This window comes from Octopus sinensis, linkage group LG23 (genome assembly GCF_006345805.1).
Source record: "Octopus sinensis linkage group LG23, ASM634580v1, whole genome shotgun sequence".
NCBI classification, from domain to species: domain Eukaryota; kingdom Metazoa; phylum Mollusca; class Cephalopoda; order Octopoda; family Octopodidae; genus Octopus; species Octopus sinensis.
The window spans coordinates 9,911,328-9,928,266 of record NC_043019.1 but is presented as its reverse complement, the minus strand read 5'-3'; the positions used below and the strand labels follow the sequence as shown (position 1 = coordinate 9,928,266).

General features: G+C 38.9%; 1 protein-coding gene across 1 annotated transcript in view; it reads left to right on the top strand.

Annotated features, from left to right (window-relative positions):
• LOC115223673 (electroneutral sodium bicarbonate exchanger 1-like) overlaps window positions 1–16,939 on the top strand; it is a 125,395-nt gene that overhangs the window by 39,140 nt on the left and 69,316 nt on the right. Inside the window, exons 4-6 of the mRNA XM_036512625.1 lie at window positions 6,971–7,033; window positions 10,740–10,872; window positions 16,156–16,316. Coding sequence (XP_036368518.1) covers window positions 6,971–7,033; window positions 10,740–10,872; window positions 16,156–16,316 — 357 coding nt within the window. The remainder of the gene's footprint in view (window positions 1–6,970; window positions 7,034–10,739; window positions 10,873–16,155; window positions 16,317–16,939) is intronic.

Here is a 16,939-nt window from a genome sequence, read left to right as displayed (position 1 = left end):
TTCCGTTGATCGTATCAGCTGGGACCCTCGTCGTCGTAACCGGCGGAGTCTTTAGTCTTTAATAATATATATGTATACGTTTATGTATATATATATATATGTATACATTTATGCGCTGACGAGAAATCCAAATAATATAATTACGGCTGCGCTGAAGAACAACGGATACAAAAGGACGTCAGCTCAATAGAACGGAAGAAGCAAGAATTTATACGCTCCTACGCACTTGTCAGATCGCACATTACACGCTGGATGCCATTTTTGACAGCGAAAAACGCGAACAAAGTAAAGATGGCAAGGATAGAGACGCGGGCGCTGATGAGGAGGGTCACCCCACCTGGTAGATGCCCAGGAGAAAACTCCAGCGAGAGGCCTGTCCGGAGATGAACCCAGGTGCGGATGCTCCTACCAGCACCAAAAGCCATGGACATGGAGATGAAAAAACAAAAAAGGAGAAAAAACTGAAGCTAAAACTCAGACAAAGCCAAGGGGCAAGGCAGCCAGGGACAGAGGCAAACCTAACTGTCCATATGCCAAAAAAGGATGGAAACAAGCAGCGCACACGGGTATGCGGGTTCTACCTGAAAGGTGCCTGCCGGCATGGAGAGGAAGGTGCAGGCTGCCGCTTTGCACATCCGGGACCCTGCCACAGAAAACCAACCACCGAAAGGAAATGGGATGGACCACGCATCACCTGCCCCAAAACGGAGGTACGCAGATGTGGTGCGTACCACAAACCACCAACGTGTTGTTGAAAGGGCAGCTGCTGAGCAGGAATCTTTTTTGGGCATGGCACAAAAGATTGTACAGCAGCTAACCTGGCTCCATAGGCTCAGGCTCGCAGATGGAACTGCCCACAGTTCAAGACCGCCACAGCAGATGGACCCAGGGTGGACACCACCGGCAACAGCATACAACCTCACCTCGATGCTCCTACTGAACATCAGAGGACTACTAACACACAGTAACAGGACAAAAGTCCCGTTCCTGAGAGACTTTGTCGCATGCAATCAAGCCTTATGCATAGCACTCACAGAAACGCATCTGAAACCGGACATAGCAGATGCGGAATTACACATACCACAGTATGTTGTACTACGGACCGACAGGAAAGAAAGGAGTCATGGAGGAGTTGCTATGTACATCCGTGGGGACCTCACACCCCAGGTCCTTTTGTCATACTCAACTCGGTGTGTGACACACTAATTGTACACATAAGGCAACTTGATGTAGTTGTGTGTGCTACATATCGCCCTCCAGATGCCCCAAGTCATATGGGCAAGTTTGAGGACTGCCTTTTAAAAATAGAAGTCGTCCTAACCACATTAGAACAACACATAAGTGTTACTTCTCATGGGAGACTTCAATCTACCGAATGTCAGATGGCCGAGGGCCTTTCTCTCCCAGGAATGACAAGATGTGAACGTGGACAGGCGAGGTCCCTCCTGAACCTCACCAACACCCTGTACATGGAGCAAGTAATACTGCAACCAACCAGAGCAGGTAACACACTGGATCTCTGCTTCACAAATAATATGGATCTCATCCATAACGTGAAAGTGACAACGACACTACTCTCGGATCACAACATGGTAGAGCTGACCATGTACGGGCAAAAGAGAGCACGGACATGCAGCCTACAGAAACCCTCAGAATCTTTCCAGCTTGAACTTCATAAGGCAAACTGGAAACAAATTGAGAAAGAGATCCTCAAACAAAACTGGCCTGAATGTCTCTCCTCGCCGGACATCGACATGATACTTCAACAATTCATGTCTGTAATGCAAGCCATATGCTAAAAATGTGTCCCAGAGAGAAAGGCCACTGTACATAAGAACAAAATCCCCAGAGAGAGGAAAATTTTAATGAGACGGCGTACAAAAACTTCAAATCGCCTAAACAAACAAATTGAAAGCAGTGAAAAGTCCCGCCTGAAAATAAAACTGTTGGAAATTGAAAATTGTCTGCAACTCTCCCATGAGAAGGAAAGAGCAGACAAAGAAGCCTGGGCTATAGACAACATAAAAATAACCCCAGAGCTTTCTACAGGTATGCCAAAGAAACAGCTACGGTGCACTGTAGGATAGGGCCACTCCTTGAAAAGGATGGCACACTCACAGGAAAACCAATGAGGGTAAGTGAAATACTGAATGAACAATTCAAGAGTGTTTTCACTCCACCCCTTGGGCATTTCCAAATCAGCAATCCAACTGACTTCTTTACCACTGCAGATATAGAATCAGAGGCGGCGACGATAAATTACATCGATATAAAGGAAGACGATGTAATAAAGGCTATAGATGAAATGAAAATAGACTCAGCTATTGGCCCCGATGGATTCCCGGCAATCCTCCTAAAAGTATGTAAGAGAGTCTTAGCAAGACCACTGCAGTTCCTCTTTCAGAGCTTCCTTGCAGCTGGCAAACTTCCAAGGGGACTGAAGGAAGTAAAAATATGCCCTATTCATAAAGGAGGTAGCAGAGGAGGCCAAGAACTATAGACCTATCTCTCTGACCTCACACATCAGCAAGGTCATGGAACGAATAGTCAGAGGAACTATCACCTTCCTTGAAGAAAATAACTTGCTGCCTGACACCCAACATGGTTTCCGACCAGGAAGAAGCTTTAACTCAGCTCCTGCAGCACTATGACTGGGTGCTGAAACAACTGCTCAACCACAAATGTGGGAAGTATATATCTCGACTTCGCAAAGGCCTTCGATAAAGTCGATCATGGAATGATATGTCACAAACTGCGTGATCTTGGCATAGTTGGAAAACTAGGAGAATGGCTTCACGACTTTCTGAAGAATAGAAGTCAGGTGGTAGTAGCCAATGGGGCCACTTCCATTAGCACCAAATAGTGAGCGGTGTTCCACAGGGCACTGTTTTGGGACCACTACTGTTCATAATGGCCCTCTCAGACATGCCCTCAGCCACGCAGAGAGCCACGATCACAAGTTATGCAGATGATACAAAAGTTTCACAGGCAATACAGAACCCTGAGGACACTAAACACCTGCAATGTGAGCTGGACGAAATATACAAGTGGGCTGAAAAGAATAGCATGCAGTTCAATGCTGAAAAGTTTCAAGCTTTATACTATCAGCATGCAAAACTGAATGCAATACCCAATGAATACACTGGACCCGGAGGGATTGCAATCCCAGAGGCACAATCAGTGCGTGACCTGGGTATTCACATGAGTGATGACGCGACCTTTCATGTACATGTTGCTAAACTGACAATGAAATGTAGACGGCTGGCTGGATGGATTCTTAGAACCTTTAGAACAAGAGAACAAGAAACCATGATGGTCCTCTGGAAGACACTTGTCCTAAGCCACTTTGACTATTGCTCTCAGCTATGGTCACCATCCAGTGTCAAGTTGATCACAGAACTTGAGGCGATCCAACGAAGCTACACAAAGAAGATAGCCTCTATGCAGAATGTAAGCTACTGGGAAAGACTCAAGAGATTAAAATTATATTCCCTGGAGCGTAGGCGGAAAAGATATGCCATAATATACATCTGGAAGATCCTGGAGGGAAGTGTCCTGAACTTTGGCATCGAGAGTTACGCAAATGCCAGAACTGGGCGCCACTGCGTGGTGCCTAGGACTCCGAACTTGCCATCAAGATGTAGGACAAGATTCTGTGATAGCCTGGGCTTCCGAGGCCCACAGCTCTTCAATATCCTCCCGAAGAACCTGAGAGACCTGCATGGGGTGGATACAGATGTCTTTAAAATGAAGATGGATCTCTTCCTGTCAGGTGTCCCAGATGAACCAACTTCACGGCAGGAGGGGCAGATGAGGGCAGCTGCATCGAACTCTCTCATGCACCAAATAGCAGTTGCTAGAAAGCCTCCATGAAGTGAAACCAAGTAGCAACACCAAATGGCGGTGCCCCAGCATGGCCACAGCTCATAAGCTGAAACTAGAATCAATCAATCAATCATATATGTATATGTATACGTTTATGTATATATATATATATATGTATACGTTTATGTATATATATATATATGTGTATACGTTTATGTATATATATATGTATACGTTTATGTATATATATGTATACGTTTATGTATATATATATATGTATACGTTTATGTATATATATGTATACGTTTATGTATATATATATATATGTATACGTTATGTATATATATATATATATATGTATACGTTTATGTATATATATATATATATATGTATACGTTTATGTATATATATATATATGTATACGTTTATGTATATATATATATATGTATACGTTTATTTATTTATATATATATATATATATATAATATATATATATATATATGTATACGTTTATTTATATATATATATATATATATATATATATATATATATGTATACGTATATATATATATGTATACGTATATATATATATGTATACGTATATATATATATGTATACGTATATATATATATGTATACGTATATATATATATGTATACGTATATATATATATATATACATATATATATATGTATACGTTTATTTTTATATATATATATATATATATATATATATATAGGTCCCGGGTTGACCGGGGTTATAAGAGCTTCCTGATGATTTCTTTTGAATGAAACAGTTCTTGTCCTGTAGAAGCTCCTTCTATAAAATAAATATATATATATATATATATATATATATATATATGTATGTATACGTTTATATATGTATGTATACGTTTATATATGTATGTATACGTTTATATATATGTATACGTTTATATATTATATGTATATGTATACATTTATTTATATATATATGTATACGTTTATATATATATATGTATACGTTTATATATATATATGTATACGTTTATATATATATATGTATACGTTTATATATATATATATATGTATACGTTATATATATATATATATATATACGTTTATATATGTATGTATACGTTTATATGTATATGTTTATATATATATATTTTTTTTTAGCTCAGAGCTGTGGCCATGCTGATGCACCGCCGTCTTTTTGCTACATTGTTATTACGAGGAACCTCGTCTAATATGTGGCACTTGGTGAAGAATGGAGTTTGATATAGCTACTCTCATATGCACCTCCTCCCGTGAGGTAGGTTCATCTGGGAAAACAACTTTTGTCACTTTCCACGGAGAAAAACTGGAAGTAGTTGATAGCTTCTGTTACCTAGGTGACCAAGTCAGTAGCCGGCTAGGGTGTGCTGAAAGTGTAACTGCTATAGTAAGAATCGCCTGGGCAAAGTTCTGAGAGCTCTTACCTCTGCTGGTGACAAAAGGCTTCTCGCTCAGAGTAAAAGGCGAACAGCCATGCTACATGGCAGTAAAACATGGGCCATGACTGCTGAGGACATGCGTAAGCTCATGATGAATGGAGCCAGTATGCTCCGATGGATGTGTAATGTCAGTGTACATACTCGACAGACTGTAAGTACCTTGAGAGAAATGTTGGATCTAAGAAGCATCAGCTGTGGTGTGCAAGGGAGATGATTGCGCTGGTATGGTCATATGGCGAGAATGGATGAAGATAGGTGTGTGAAAAAGTGCCAATCCTTAGTGGTTGAGGGAACCCGTGGAAGAGGTAAACCCAAGAAAACCTGGGACGAGGTGGTGAAGCACGACCTTCGAACTTTAGGTCTCACCGAGGAAATGACTAGAGACCGAGACCTTTGGAAATATGCTGTGCGTGAGAAGACTAGGCAGGACAAGTGAGTCCATCCCGTGGCCTTTGCGAGGGATGTAGCCAGCCCACTTATGCATGCCTTTCCTTCCTTGGACACGCAAAGACCTGATGAGGCAAGTGAAGTCGAAATTGAATTCGAAAACGAACCTCATCCGACGACTGCCACCCATGCCAACCTCCCTTCATTGGACACTAAACTTTGCTTGTGAAGACCTGTTGGGGCAAGTGAAATCGGAATCGAAATTGAACCAATCCTGTGACTGGCACCCAGCACTTGCCAGTGCCACTGGACTGACTCCTGTGCAGGTGGCAAGTAAAGAAACACTGTTTCGACCCTGTGCTTGAGGAGACCTATTGAGTCAAGTACATCAACATCAAAAATCAATGCAAATTGTAGTCGTGATCCCTGTGCCTGTGGCATGTAAAAAGCACCATCCGAATGTGGCCGATGCCAGCGCCGCCTTGACTGGCTTCCGTGCACCAACTGATTGTGGCCGTTGCCAGCCTTGCTTGGCACGTAAAAAGCACCCACTGAGTGGTTGGCGTTAGGAAGGGCATCCAGCTGTAGAAACACTGCCAGATCAGACTGGACCCTGGTGCAGCCTTCTGGCTTCCCAGACCCCGGCCGGACCGTCCAACCCATGCTAGCATGGAAAACGAACGTTAAACGATGATGATGATGATATATACATATATATACATAGACATACATACACATACATAAATATATATATATATATATATATATATATATGTATGTATACATACACATACATATATATACATAGACATACATACACATACATATATATACTTACACATACATATATATACATAGACATACATACACATACATAAATATATATATATATATATATATATATGTATGTATACATACACATACATATATATACTTACACATACATATATGTATATACATACATATGCATTAATATGTATGCATGTGTGAGTGGGGTGGGGATGTTTAGGGTGGGGTAAGGAATTCCTGTGACCTCCTAATATAGCAAAATTAGGTTATTTAAGGTGGGTCTGGTAACTGATGGTTTTGGCTAATCTATATTAGGGCTTACTTTTTCTGCCTCATTTTGGTGATTCTTATTGCTCTTCATTTTTATTGATAATTTTCTTCCCCATCTGTCCATCTTTGCACCATGTAAATTCCCTACTGCCAGTATTTTATGTTTTTGTAATAATTAAAATCATTGTCTTATTACATTTAGTATTTAATTTTCTATTTATAGATAGTATACCTGTTTCTAATTCTGATCTTTACCTGGGTGAAAATCCTCCTTACAAAGTGAGCGGTAAGTCAAATGATAAACCTTTTCTCCATAATTCTCATTCTCTCTGGAGTAAGGATTTTAGCCTTACAAAACACACACACACACCACTATAAATATATGAGATTGTTGCATATTGTCATTCAACTCAATTCTCCTTAATGAGTGCTGATGTATGATGAAAAGCTTTGCCACCATGTTTATCCTGTTTTTCTTTGACTACCCTATATAATGCATCTTCTCTTTTCCAAGGTGATGTAATATGATTTATAGAGTATTATGGTGCTGTTTATCACAGGTTGAGCACCTACATAACGGCTCCTTTTTGTTATATGCTTTTGTTATTCAACCTCAAAATGACTGTGATCCTAGCCTTAGTATACTTTAGAGTGGTGTTTCTAATGGGGGGGGGGGGAGTTTGAATTGGAAAGTGGGTAGACAGAGTGCCACATAAAATATCATTAGGATGATTTTATACTCTGTCAATTATATTTTCAAGCCTTATACCATGCTAGAAACAATAGAGAGATGAAGGCGAAAAAATCTCTGATATTAGTGAGATGCTGGTTTTTATCAGTTTACCCAATATGTCCCACTTGTATTTTGAAATCTTGCAGATTGGATGCCCACAAGAAGAACCATTCATGGTTTGGCTTGTATTTTGAATTGTTGTAGTTTAGCCCATTGTTTGGCCAGATTGAGCAAACATATGCTCACAAAGTGTGATGATGATTTCTCAGTCTGGGCAAATAAAGACAGATATTGTTTTTTTTTTTTGGTTCTTGTTACATTTAAGATGTTGGAATGGCCTGGGTTGGGCAGGATCTGATGTGTCTGAGGACTGCATCATGTTCCAGTACCTCTTTCTATGGTCGATGCCTTTTCTAGTGCCAACCACTTAAGAGTGTACAGGGTACTTTGTTCATGACACCAGCACTTGTGACATTACCATGCAGCTTGCAAGACTGATACATTTGACTAGATGATGTTACAGCAGAGCGATTGGGTGGATCTCTACTTGCAGAGAAACATGAAAGAAGTGGTCAGATTGGAACAGGTTTCTTGCTGTAGAGGGAGTACATAATTACTCATAACATGGAAAAGAAGGTAAGAATAACAAGAGCAGAGCTGCAAAGAGAGATAAAATAGTGGTGATGAGGTCTCAGGATGGACCCAAAGGGAAGTGGTGGGTAGAGGTGAGTCAGTAAGGAACAAGAGGGAATGAGGAGGGAATGCAATAATGTATAGAGTGAATGGGGAATGGTCAGGGGGAAGGGAAATGGATGTTGAAGAACTGAATATAATGAACAAGTGATGAAGGACAATAAATATGTTAAATAGCAAGGAAGAAAGAAAAAGTGATGATTACAGAAACTGGGTTAGGGTTGCTGATGAGATGCCCTGTGGGCAGGGGTGGTCAACGAAATATATTAGTTGAGGAGAGCAGTTCATGACTGGCAGTGCAGACCAGGATGTGGTGCAGTGAAATAATAATCATACAATGCACCGAGGAAAGATGAGAAACAGACAATGTGTTGGTAGGGATGTGCATGTGTGTATATATATAAATTTTGTTAACACTAACCATTCATTAAATAATAATAACAGCAGGGTTATCATTTCTGAAGTCAATTCCAATCGTATTCATTTTCTTAGCAGTAATTCTAAGGCTAGAAACTCTATATATCAATGTAAAATTACTTCTGATTCCGATGTCCTTTTTTTATATAAGTACTTCTCAATCTCAGTTGTCCAAAAGAATATTTAATCATTACTCTACGTTTAGGCAGATCAATAAACGTAACAATATTGAGCTTAGTAAATTAATCTGGTATCTATGGAATATTCTCTTATTTCTTTATCTTATGAAAAAGGTAAATCTTTTTGCTCGCTTTGGAATAGTGGAATGTTTTTTATCCTATTCTCAAAGAATCCTCTTGTAAACACGTTTATAGAACATGTTTATCATTGCAAATATTGACAGAAACAGACCTTTAGTTCCTATAAGTGATTTCTACCATTCTATAAAATTCCACCTTTGACTGTCTTCTTATATTGCTCTTCCACTGAATATATCTACTTCCATTCCTTTAAGCTTTATTCTGATTCACCTATCACTCTATATCTCTCCACTATTAGTTTTCTACTAATTTCTTTCTTTGATGTTATATCTACTAACAGTTTTTAAAAAAAACTTGATAGTACTCCTTTCATCATATATGCAATCATCACATTCTGTTAAAATGTCTTATCGATATGTTTGGTTTTTTTCTTTCCCTGATCAGAAGATTGCATTGTTTTATACCATTTTACTCCTTCTGGAATAATACCAATGTTGTCTTCAAAACATATGTTTGAAGTAAAAGAATTTGAATAACACCTGTGTTTAACTCCATTTATTTATTTATCCATATTATACAAAACATTTTCACCTAAATCTGGAGTTTCTACCTTTATAAACAGGCTGCTACATCCTTGTTACTTGTATGAATCTTTGCAACCCTGGCAACTTGTTTATTTATTTTCTCTGAAAAAAACACACATACATTTATATAGATATATTTATATATATGTACACACACACACACACACATATATATATATATATATATAATATATATATATATATATATATCATAATTTAATGTCTGCTTTCCATGCTGGCATGGCTTGGACTGTTTGACTGATGGCTGGTGAGGGAGAATGCTGCACCATGCTCCAATCTGATCTGGCAGGGTTTCTAAAACAGGATGCTCTTCCTAACACCAGCCACTCCAAGAGTGTAGTGGGTGCTTTTTACGTGCCACCGGCACAGGAGTCAGTTAGGTGGCACTGGCAACAACTACGCTTGAATGTTGTTTTTTATGTGCCACCAGCACAGGAGCCAGTCAGACGGCACTGGCAATGAACATGCTCGAATGGTGCTTTTTATGTGCCATGGGCATGGGTGGCCATCAAGTGGTTCTGTCATCAGCCATGGCAACAATTTCACTTGCCTCAACAGGTCTGTGCAAGCACAGTTTATTGCCCATGTTTGTTTATGCCCTGCGACTGCAACTGTGTTGAGTCGTTCATGCTGAATATGTGGTTCTGTGTTGGCTGTTTGACTGGTACAAGTTAACTGCTGGCTGTTGACCGGTTGCCTCTTGCTGGTTGTCTCCAATCTCTTAACTGTTTGCCAGTTGATGGCTATCTGTCATGTGTCTGACTGTATTTATTATGGTCCTCCCAGCTAGAAGGACAGACATACCACAGGAGTAATTTCGCCTCCTGTCCACTTGAACTTTAAATGACACAGCTCATATCGGAGGTCGAAGCGAAATCCATCCATCACATTTTGACAAGATAAAAAAATGTCTTTCACGCCTGTTTGGCCAGTGGTGTGTCAGACAAGTGAGGATCCTTAGATTCGGTTTCGAATCTCAGCTCGGAAAAAGGAAGTGTTAATTTTTACAGGGATCTAGCTTGATCCTGCCTGGTCTAAGGTTGTGGATTGGTAGAATTATGAATATCTTAGATAGAATGCCTTGCACTTTGCCCTATTTGTTCCAGTTCTGAGTTAAAATCCTGTCATTACTTGGTTTAATACTACTACCACCTGGCCCTTGAGTGCATATTTTGCTAAGCACACTTTGTTGCAATTATTTCAACTAGGTTTCCAGTTCAGGATACTTTACTCATCATTCACCATCCCACTTATAATTTTCTGTTTCCCTTGTCTTACTTTAAGATAATGTTTCTGAGGTAATCCAGCAATTGATGCACAATGTCAATGATGAAGATCATCAAGCTCACCATATTTTCTGTGAAATGGATGTTCTACACAGAGAAGGAGAAGCCATTGAATGGAAGGAAAGTGCCAGGTAAATATTTTCAATCATGATTTTCTAGTTTCATAAATACTTGCATCTGCTTGTGTTTTCTGACTTTCACTTTTTCTCTCTTCCCCCCACAACCTGTTGGCCAGAGTGATTCAGTAACAAGGAAATGAGTTCTCACTGAACCATATCTATGTGATATTTATTCTTAGCTGTAGCCATTTCACATCACTTGCTAATAATACCTCAAGACATAATCCTTATTCTGTCTTGTAAAGGGTGGGGCTTATATTGAAAATATTTTAAAATTTTCCTTGGGGATTTTTGACTTTCATCAACCTTCTTCAGCTCAAGTTCAGGTCTGGTCTGGCAGACCTTTAGCATGGTGTGTAGCAGTGAGACTGCTGTGTGATCTCCAGATGTAATACTTGAGACTCAGTGTATCCCTGGGTAGTTGAAAAACCATACTGTACACTTGGCTCAATCATGCATTGATCTATCATTTGGAGCATGGTATCATGTGATAGTCTACATGTGTTGCTTTAACCCCAGTCTAATATGTGCTTAGCTTTGTTATATTTTGGTATACTTGTTACTTAGATCCAAGTTGGTGCTCATTGAACTGATTTCTGATCAAAGATTTGAACAATGTGTAATAAAACATATTTGGTTGGTTGACAGAACAACAAAAGTCTGTGTGAAGTGCAAATACAAAACTATTCATTACTGAAATAAAGTGTCATTGTGATGATGATACAGAAAAGAAATATACCTAGTGAATCAGTTTGTGTGTGTCCATGCAAGATGTGTGTCAGCCATGTTAGTGGAGCATAGAAACCATTGAATTTCATAGCCAAAGGGAGTGGTGCAATTGGCTTTAGCTTTGTTATGGCCACTGGTCAGTTACCAGACAAACAATTTATTCATATCTAATGACCTGTCAAAGAAAAGGCACAAAAGATAAAATCATTCATGACATTTTGACATGTTATTTATTTCCAAAATGTTTCCATTGTTTACAACAGCTGGGTTACTAATGAGTTACTAATGAGTTAAGTGCTTGTTGAGTCTGCTGCATTGCAATGACCAGGCCAGATACTGATAAAAAAAACAAGTTCTTAATGTGTTTATCAGAGACCTGAATAGCTAGCAGCTTGCTGTCATCCATCCCTGAAATATGAACACAATGATTTGAAGTTCAGCTTCTAGATATTGGGTTGGTGTTTGGGACTCTGCCAATATTACTGCTATAGGTGTATATTTCGAAAAGGAACAGGATGTGTGATTTACATGCCAATAAAAGGTGAAGTCTGAGAGACAGCATACACTATTTACGAGCAAAAATAGAAACCTAACTGATGGTGTGCAAATTTAAGTATTAAAAATTCAAATTCAGGTAACAGCATATACACTAACCATCTGCCCTACTTACTATAAAGAAGCAGCAATGCTGGTCAACATTGCTTTAGAAGGGTGCATGAATGCTTAGAAATAATGATTAAAGATTTGCACATTCTGTTGAATGGCCAATACCTTGTGAAGGATGGAGCCCACTATTAGCCATGTTCGAGTGAGATGGGCATGTAATTCTCTTCTTTCTGGTGAAAGACTGTACACAGAACATACCTGGCTATCGGCTGAGTTTATCAAGAGCAAACTATCACCTCTCTTTGGCAAAGAAGAGTGGCTAGTCTTCTTGTCTGATGGTGATGGTAAAAAGATGTATTGTCTACATGGTTAGGTTTGATGACAGAGCTTTTCCTCTCAAAACAAGCTTTCAACTTCAATGACTGCTTGAAGAGAAAGATTAAGGTAGAAAAACTGGGGGCAAGTGATGAAATTGATGTGACTAAATAGATGCGCACTAACTATATATAAACTAAGAGAAGGTATTTGCTTTTGTTGAGGAATTGTGTGTGGGCTGCCATAAACCACTCAATAAGGTTGCTCCACTGTTTTTAGGAACCCCTCATTTGCTATTTTGTTAAGTACTGGTTGTTAACAGCTGAAGAGAGATAGCTTGTCCTTTAATGAGAGACAATCATCTCCAATCACTGGAAGAGGGATTAGTTAGGGCAGAAGAAACAGATTTGTAAGTGGACATGTTTATTGGTTTATTGTTGAGCTGTTTGTTACACATTAACATAACAATATGATATATATATATATATAATATATATATATATATATATATATAAGCACCACGTAAAAGCACCATCCGTTCGTGGCCGTTTGCCAGCTCTGTCTGGCCCTGTGTCGGTGGCACGTAAAAGCACCATCCGTTCGTGTCCGTTGCCAGCCTCGGCTGGCCCCCGTGCCGGTGACACGTAAAAGCACCGTCCGCTTGTGGCCGTTGCCAGCTCTGCCTGGCAACTGTGTCAGTGGCACGTAAAAGCACCATCCGTTCGTGTCCGTTGCCAGCCTCGGCTGGCCCCCGTGCCGGTGACACGTAAAAGCACCGTCCGTTTGTGGCCGGTTGCCAGCTCTGTCTGGCCCTGTGTCGGTGGCACGTAAAAGCACCATCCGTTCGTGTCCGTTGCCAGCATCGCCTGGCCCCGTGCCGGTGACACGTAAAAGCACCATCCGTTCGTGGCCGTTCGCCAGCTCTGTCTGGCACCTGTGCAGGTGGCATGTAAAAAACACCCACTACACTCGCGGAGTGGTTGGCGTCAGGAAGGGCATCCAGCCGTAGAAACACTGCCAGATCTGACTGGGCCTGACAAAGCCTTCCAGCTTCACAGACCCCAGTTGACCCATCCAACCCATGCTAGCATGGAAAGTGGACGCTAAACGATGATGATGATGATATATATTTATATATAAATATTTTTGGTTCCTCTTATGTCTGAATGTGCTGTTATTTGTAATTCATCACTAGTAACAGAGTGAGAATTAGTGGATACACAAAGGCTTCAAAATTACTGACTCCATCTTCATTAAGTTCAAAAAATTAAAATCATGACAAAAAGAAAATGCAGATATGGGAATTGACAATCAGTTTATTACTTAAAAGATGAGTTTCCACTGTCCACATTAGGATGCTTAAAGAAAAAACAAATGGGGCTCTGCTAGAAATGGATATCGCCACTTTAAATGCTGATGGTAGAATGCAACCAGAAAATGGATACACTTTGTTTTAGAGGATTCCTATCAATCAGTATTTACTGTGTATGAATCATTTGAAAAGTTAGGGTTAGGGTCAGCTGCTGAAGGATATTACAGTGACAGACTATTCCAACCAGTTTGTCTTGCAAGACTTAGAGACCACAAAATAATTTTGCTGGAATCCAAACTTGCATGCAGAGCATTGAAGATATAAATCTATTGTTGCAGAATTAGCAAATAATTTAATCTATAGTGGGTGAACTAACATGGTCTGCTATGTAAAAATGGCTAAAGATAGTTATGCACAGACATGCAGCCAATGCTTCATCAGATTCCAACACCCTACTGATGAGTTGGATGCTGCTTATAATGAAAGCAAACAGGAATCTGAAACCAAACTGGAAACAACTTCAAATGAAGTGTATTAGGTCACTGGTCATGTAAACACCTCTCTCAACTTTCAGACTGTCAAATTAGTGACAACTGAGTTAAACAAGAAATGTAAGGAGAGAAAAAAAAAGGTGGGGGGGGGGGGGGCAAACACAGTAAGACTGGCTGGTATGATAGCCAGTTACTATGTCTGTGGCTGCTATTTCCACCATCGCTAAGCTTATAACACTAAAACTGTCCATGACAATGAAACAACATTGTGTTGATGACTGAATGAAAGGAGATAAATGATGCTTCCATATGTCTATGTGAGACAATATATTCAGTAGTCATGAACATTGGTACTTCTGGACCTATGTATGATACAAAGTGGCATAAATGTTCCATGGAAACATTACCAGATCAAGTTAGACTGAAGATCAAGATGCAAGAAGGAAAAGTTTAGTGATGAACAAAGGTTAGATTTATTTTATAATGTCATTCTACTTTGCATCATTGCTGATATCAACTTAGATATTGTGCCTAATTTGTGAAGTCAGGCATTTTGCTTTTACTTGCCATAAAAAGAGCTAAAACATACCTCGACTTAAAATGACAGTATTGTGACATTAGGAGGAAAACTGCATCTGGAATGCACTTTGCCTAGTCTGTGTCATATTTCCACTACCAGAACTTTACCAGAAAGTGGTAAGTTAAATGAAATATTATTCATTAAAGAATTACCATAAAAAGCAGATTTGATAAAATAAAAATCACAAGAAGAAACATAGGCAATTCAGCCAAACCAATAGTAAAATGTTCTGTGATTACTTAAAAATTTAGAAATAAAAGATGTTGAGTTTATGAAGGAACTTCATAATTGTTGAGAACTGCATATCTGAATCAAGCAGACTGAACCCAGACTTGTGATTCAGTTCTCACTGGAGTCATATTGCAAAACAGACAATTTCTGCATCTGTGCAGCAGCAGTACACTCAATGAGACAAATTATAGACAAAAGACTTTGCATAGAGATGGCCATTGTGAGAGGAATGATGAGCAGAAAGGAAATTGCAAAGATTTTATGGATTCTCACAAATGACCAGTTTGCTGACACCTAGATAGAAAAAGGTGGGTATCATACTTTAAGACTCTTGTGCTTATATCAGAGCCTAAGGAATATAATTAATAAAGTTAGTCTTCCGTTATCTTTTCCAGTTGGAAATAGTGTTAAAATAAATACAGAAGAGGAAATGGGGGTGGGGATTGTTATTGTTTGAAGGGAGAAAATCATCCCCAATCACCAGAAGAGGGTTTCAGAAGTCAGAGATGGAGGAATCTGATGTATAGGCAGATATGTTTATGATGAGTGGGTTGTTATATTAATAATGCAAAGTTTTTGCTTCCTATAATTCAGAAACTGTTGTTTGTTTCTTAACATTTGCAAGTGGAGAAATTAGCAGGGCTATAAGAGCCCACACTAACTGTACAGCAGTAGTCTTGGAAAAGGCATTTACTTTTATTGTACCAGGCTAATCCTGGATTGTATGTTGGCTGCTACGAATCTTCCTTTAAAGTTACTCATCTATTTTAGGGATTCCTTTCTTGCTCCTCTTTTAATGTGACTTTATTGTTATTGTTGATGTCACCCTTTCATCTGCTGCAAATGCTTTATTATCTCTGTTGTTTTTCTGATGTTTTACCTTTGTATTGTCCCCAACAAATCAAGTGCTTTTGACCTACAAAAGAAATTATTGTCCTTATTGTATCTCATCTGTCAATTTTATGGCAGAAATATTTAAATGTAAGAAATTAGTAATTATTTATAATCATTAATATTAATTTAATTTTAAGATGGGTGAAATATGAAGAAGATGTGGAAGATGGTGGTGAGCGCTGGTCAAAACCTCATGTAGCATCTCTGTCAATGCATGCATTGTTCAGTCTGAAGAAAAGTATCATAGATGGTGCTGTCCTTTTGGATATTGATGCCAGTGACATTTCTTCTGTGATTGGTAAGACACAGGTTGTTTCTTCTGTATGGTGTGTGTTTGTATGGTCTACTCATTCTTTTCTAAGATGAGGTATAATTTGAAGGTCTGGCTGTCATTTCTAGCAAATCAAAAACTGTACTTACAATCTTGTTGGTTTGTGTGCTCTTGGTTTGAATAGTATGTGAAACAGTATAGCGATGTGTTTGACTAAATGTCTTGTGTATTTTTAAAGCTAAAAGTACCGTTTTCAAATCCAAAGAATATTATAGCTTTGGACTTTTTTCATCATCAACTTATAAAATACTTAAATACTAGACAACAAATTAGGTGGCTTATTAACAATTTGAACTTAAAGGCATGATTAATACAGGTCACAAAAGTAACAGAAGGTACTGACTAGCATCTCTTTTGCTAAAAATAAGAGTGAAAACAACTCAAAAAGCTAGAAAAGCACTGTCTTCATGACTAACAAAGGTAGGTAAGTCCCTAGTGTATATAGCTGGATTACGATTTTGGATTTTGATGTAGGCCATTTTAATCCTCATCAACGTCTCTTAACATCTAGAATTAAACCCAACTATTTCTGTCAGTCTTATAAGTGGTAAAAGTGTAAACAACAAATTAAAAAGGGTGGCTTATGAGCA